This window comes from Etheostoma spectabile, chromosome 20 (assembly GCF_008692095.1).
Source record: "Etheostoma spectabile isolate EspeVRDwgs_2016 chromosome 20, UIUC_Espe_1.0, whole genome shotgun sequence".
NCBI classification, from domain to species: Eukaryota; Metazoa; Chordata; class Actinopteri; order Perciformes; family Percidae; genus Etheostoma; species Etheostoma spectabile.
The window spans coordinates 24,895,700-24,901,904 of NC_045752.1; the positions used below are offsets into that span (position 1 = coordinate 24,895,700).

The following is a 6,205-nucleotide window of genomic DNA, read 5'->3' on the forward strand; positions in this document are numbered from 1 at the left end:
CTATCTATCTATCTATCTATCTATGTTTTCTACATCCCAGGTGATCTGTTCATCGCAGGACTGGGTCCAGGCATGTATGGCAGCCTGCCTAAACTGGTGGCTTCCAGAGAGGGCTACCAGGGCTGTTTGGCGTCGGTAGACCTCAACGGTCGCCTGCCAGATCTCCTCAATGACGCTTTGTTTCGCAGCGGGCAGATTGAGCGTGGATGTGAAGGTACACCGTCCCTCAAATCTGAGCCTGATTTAGACTACTACAACACACAATTCAACTCCAATTCCAGCTCAAGCAGCCCTTTCTTCCTGCTCAATGCAAACAGTAGCGCCACAGCCCTGCATCCATATGGAAGGCCATCCATTATATTAACTGTACTTGTTGCCTCACTTACCCACTGCTAGAGTCAGGCCAAAAATCACCTACACCTACATACAACACCACATCTTATCGGCCACATTGGTCGCCCACTTCCAGTGCTGTTGCGATCACCATCAGAACAGTTGTTGCCAGTGCAGTGACAGAAAATGCTGCCCGGTGCTCCATTTTTATCTCTCATTTTTGTAAATTGTCAAGGTTTTATTTCTGAATTTTGTTAATATTTACAGTTCTAATCAATAATATCATATAAGACAGTGGTTCCTAAACATTGTCTGCAGGGTCCCCCTAGTGAAGATTCAAACATGTTCAAGTTCATATCTCCAGTTTATTTAATTTAAAATACTCCGCTAAATAAAAATATAAAACTATTACATATTTAATTGACTCCTCAGTAAGCCTCGCACCCTTTAGTTTTTGTTACTAGGCTTGTCAAGCTTTCCATTCCAGCACTGCATTAAGAATTGTCAGTATCAGAAAAATGCATTTGATGGCTGTGTTTATGTCATGTTAACTCAGTGCCATGTAATGATGCAAAAAACACTTAATGCTAATGACTATAGGTCCCAGGCAAATAACATCTGCATAATTACCAGTTAATTATGAGATGGGTATATAGGACTGATCTTTTATTACAGGGTAGCTTGTTCGTCCTGTAATAAAGTGCAGTATTTTAAGAAACACTGCTTCTTTGTAACATAACACCATTCATTAACATGTGACAAATAATCTTGAATGTTTACAGTAGAAATAAATGATAAGTTACTTTTATGTGTTGAGTATTGTCAGGCAATATGTTTCACTTTACATGATAAAAGGCTTCGAGGATGAGGACCTACGTATAAGTTTAGCAAAGTCGTCTCAGGTAAACTACCCCAATACAAGACAGGACAGCGCATGGCAACATCTGGGACCGGTGTACACAATCTTCCAAGCAGTGAAAGTGTCAAACCTGAACAGGACTATTTCTGAAATAACCTTTTAACCCCACAAAATAATGCAGTTAGATGATAATAGGTTAGCACAATGTTTGCACAGCCACAGTTGCTTACATCCTCGTCAGTGTCTACATAGGATGCCTTCAAGTACATTAAATGAGTGTAGGTTACCAACGTTTTGGCAGTGTACTTACACGTTGAATGGAGAGAAAAAAGAAATTATGGAATGCAATTTGAGCAATGAACGTCTTTAGAAGTCTAAGATATTTACGACAACATTCAGATGTGTGTTAACATCTTATATCTTCATGTGTTTCCCAACAAAAAAAGGACACGTTAGCATGCCTTTTATGGTTGTGGCCAATACGGATGGTAATATCGTAATTTTCTTTCTTCTGAAGAAATAGTCTGATTTATATGTAGCTCACTGCAGAATTCCATGTTAAAGAGCAGGCATGGCCGGGTTAGCTCAGTTGGTGGATCGGGCTCACACATGTAGAGGGTTATTCCTTGATGCAGATGGTCCAGGGTTTGAGTTCGACCTGTGATGGTTTACTGCATGTCTTCCCCCCTCTCTCTCCCTTTTCATATTGCTGCCCTATCCAAAAAAGATCTTTATAAACAAAATAACAGCATTATGCATTGTGCTCATACTTGCTGGTCACTTATCCTGATTCATTGATGGCACAGACATGTGAATGTGCATAGTGATGCCTGGTGGTAGGACTGGTAACAGTACAAGAAGACACAGATTAGGATATGGTAATTGATATTGAAATTGAATGGGCTAGCAGCGCATCATCATTATGAAGGTAACTACAGGCACTCAAAGGTTTTGTTGTGTTATTGTGTAAAAATGAAGCATGTTAACACAAACAAACTCTATTAAGGAACATTGTAATATCTTCTAAACACAAAATCTATAAGATGTTATTTGTTTTAATGGCCTTCCATTAAAAATAGACTTAAAAACTTCACATAGACTATGCGTCACACACATACTGGAACGCCTGACCTAAAGCCTTAACTTTTGGCCTTGGAAGTGACTCTCGTTTACTACTCTAGGTTATAGATATAGCTGTAGATTCCTCATTGGCCACTGCCATCCATTGGAGTGATACAACAATTTGGCCGCCATTTTGTGACAAACAAGAGCATGCCTCCTAATACATGTATATCAAGGCAGGAGGTCTATCCACAATAAAATTAACCTACATTCAAGCGGTTTTCTTTGCTAAAAATACCAGACATTTCTTATGATGCAGGATACTTTAAAATTAAAAATGCAGGGTTTCATACCAAAATACCTTATAGATAGTAACTGTATGCATAAGCCTTCAAATAGTTTAAACACTTAAAGATCCAAACTGGGCTTTAAACATGTTTATTTCTGCTGAGAACTTTGGATTTTTTTTTAAATGGGGGTCTATGGGGATTGACTTGAGGAACTGCAGTTCAATAACACACAAATGACAAAAAAGCTCTCACAAGCTAGCATTAGCTTGATTCAATCTAAGGACAGTACCTTAACTTTATGTTAAAAAGAAGGATTAACGTTACCTCTTGTGATATTGAATTCAACACTTTAACAGTAGGCCTAAAATATTGTAAAACACTTTTTTCACCTTTGAATTGTTATTTTGTTTTGTTAAGTTTGGCATTTCTTTCACATGAAAACATCCTCCAAAAGCAGCACAAAATATTTTTTCTCTCAGTCTTTATGGTCTCACATCTCTGTTTATATATTTGTGACGCTAGGTACTAAGCAGCGCTTAGTTATAGTTGCTAAGCAAGGATTGGACAATTGAAAACCAAATGTAAATCCTATAACAAAGTTGCGTCACAAAATGACAATGAATGTGGAAGTGCAGTTATATTGGAAATTGATATGAAGCCATGCCCAAATTCCAGTCCATACGGTTTGTGTGTATCAGTGTTTAATTTGCTTCGTGTTGATGTCAGCCGTCATGCTTATTTTGGAGCTACATCAAAATGGGCTATTGAAACATTTTGCAGGAGCTAGCATATGTCACAATGGACAAAATGTTTCCATCTTCCTGTGCAAGTCGTGCATTCTTTGTTTTTGTCATCTTCTTAAGATTCTGGACTTCCACAACCTGTTGCATGGAAATCATTTTCTGTACAGCTGTTTTCTCTAATTCCTGCCATATCATTCAGTTGGACATTGAGTGTACTTATGTTGTTGCTTTTAACATCAACTAACAGAGCCCCATTAGACAAAGACATGTGTTAGTTAATGCTTCATTTGAATCAAATCAGACAACAACATTGTAACTGTCGTTCCCTCTCGCTGTGACAATCTGAATGGGGTTTGATAACACTGTTTTTTACTGTACTGTATGTACTGAGAGAACGTTATGCTTGACTTATTTATTTTTCCAAATAAAATCTCATCAATCACAGTTTGTTGGTCTTGTCTATGGCATTCTGTCTCATTTGTTTGTGTGCTTGTGTGATTTCTTTTTGTTTTGCTGATGTATCATGATCAGTTGATTAGTCATTTAAGCTATGATGCCATGTAACGCCTGCTTTTCATTACAAGCCTTCATCACATAAAATCGATATGTTTTTATTAAGCCAGTGAGCCTTTATAAAAGCCAATCAATGGTTGTTGAGTCGGCAGTACCTTGTATTGTCACTAGATGGTGATACTGCCTTATCTGTGGCAGACATTTACTGTAACAGAACAGTAAAAAGCAGAAGTAACATGAATAGAGATTTCACTGTAGGTACATCATACATTAAATCCTGGACCTGATGAGCGGATTAGTTGCAGGATATTCCTGCATTATAGGTCACTGTAAGTTCCAAAAGTCCATTCCCTCCTCCAACGCATCATTTCACCTGAACAGCTCCTTTAACAGAGCAGGTTGCATCAGTTTACCAGGTAAGTCTCCACTCAACACACTGAGCTGGTTAGAGGTAGACGAGTGCTCACAGACTGACAGTCCACATGCTTAAAGCACATTAAAGCAGATATATCTCATAATCACAATTATAGAGCCAGAGATGGGATTTACAACACAACTTCACCTACTTCCAGAGAAGGGAAAAAGTCTGCCAAAAACTAGATAAACTCCAGCAACATTTGTGGTATGCAGAACTACTTTGTTTTAACAACATATGTCGGCTTGTGGCCTTCATCCGGGTAATCATTTGATATGTTACAAATAACATTTACAGTGGTTTTCTGATTGCTTAAGCACTCTCTTCGCTAAAGAAAATGTAACAATTCATATTATTAAAAGTAGCAGCAGTGCAGGGAGTAGCAGGGCATCGAGCAGGACCACTACAGCTGCTGCAACCACGATCCAGGTGCAACCACAATCCCAGGTAATCTGCAAGGCAAGAAAGCACAAGAAGAAGAATCTAGTAATGTGCATTAATGTGACATGAATGAACACAGATGGAAGGAGAGAGGAACTTAGTTGGTCATAAGAAGTCCCATGGCAGTCTAAACTATAGCAGAAAACTAAGAGCTGGTCCAAGGCAAACCTGAGCCACTCCTAACTATAAGCTTTATCAAAGTTTTATATATAGGTTTTATCAAAAGTTTACGGCTTGCTCTTAAATGTGGTGACAATTCCGTAGGAGAGGAGCTTGATAGCTAAAGGCCCTGACTCCCATTCTACGTTTGGAGACTCTCTGAACCACAAGTAATTCTGCACTCTGGGAGAGCAGTGCTCTGGTGGGGCAATAGTGTACTCTGAGCTCTTTAAGATATGATGGTGCCTGACCAGTGAGAGCTTTGTAGGTCAGAGGAAGGATTATAAATTCAATCTTGGATTTTACAGGAAGCCAATGCAGAGAAGTTGGGAGGGGGAGGCAAATGGCTCAGAACATAGAGAGCGTAGGCCCTCAACTACAAGATTGGGGGTTGATCCCGGCCGCCTCCGGTGTCCTTCAGCAAGACACTAAACCCCATGTTGCTCCCCGGATGCTGTATGTTTAGTTGTCCACTGCTACTTATATTAAACACGGGTTAAATGCAGGATTGGATTACACTACATTGTACTGTCAATTGTATGTGGCAATTAAGAATAAAGCTTGTTTGTTTTAAAGTTAATACTTAGGGAATATTATCTCCTTTCCTAGTTCCTGTCAGCATCCCAATAGCAATGAAGGAGAAAATGTATTTTGGGAGGATGGAAAAAAAACAGCCGTAATTGTTCTGTGGACACACACACACACGGCCTGCAGACATGCATGTAAATATGACATAGCAAGGGGGCTGCCTCATATAGCAGTTTGGGGTTATGTGCCTTGCTCAAAGGAATCTCAGCAGGAATCCCAGGAGGTGAACTGGCACCTTTCCAGGTGGTGTGTGCAGGGACCTGAACCAGTAACCCGTGGATTCCCAAGCCAAGTCCCAATGGACTGAGCTGCTGCCACCCTATAAGTGTAAAATAACATTATATGGAATATTCCCCCCATCCCACAGCTCCTTAATTTGATTCAATTGTAAGTACAATGGCCCTACCATGTTGTCGTACAGTCAAGAGATGGTGGGTGTGGGTGAGACTGGTACAATCAATCATAGTCCTAAACCAAAGTTGTGTCCCTTTAAAGAAGGCTGTGGATTCAGTCAAAGAGTCTCTCTAACTAATCGTATGAAACAGTAAACACTTCCTGTCTCTTAATTGGGCGTAGCCTTGTTGTAAAATGTTGTAAACATTGTATGGATGGATGAAAAGGTACATTTGTTTAATTTATTAATATTTTCTTTTGCTAAAATTAGATATTTAATTTGGTGACAATGGGATTGCTCACAATCTGTTCACTTCTCCCATTGGAATTGATCCACTCTGGACCTGTCGCCAGTCTCCTAAAGAGATTGACTATGGTTAAGCCTCCAGTGTGTGTGTGTGTGTGTGTG

At 39.5% G+C, this 6,205-nt stretch overlaps 1 protein-coding gene across 4 annotated transcripts in view; it reads left to right on the forward strand.

Moving 5' to 3' along the window:
* The window catches only part of nrxn3a (neurexin 3a), a 269,643-nt gene that overhangs the window by 215,767 nt on the left and 47,671 nt on the right, over positions 1–6,205 (forward strand). For all 4 annotated transcript variants that reach the window (XR_004327078.1, XR_004327079.1, XM_032501200.1 and 1 more), the window contains exon 17: positions 41–214. Coding sequence is in view for 2 of the 4 variants with exons in the window: in XM_032501200.1 (XP_032357091.1) it covers positions 41–214 (174 nt within the window). In the remaining 2 variants the exon portion in view is untranslated. The remainder of the gene's footprint in view (positions 1–40; positions 215–6,205) is intronic.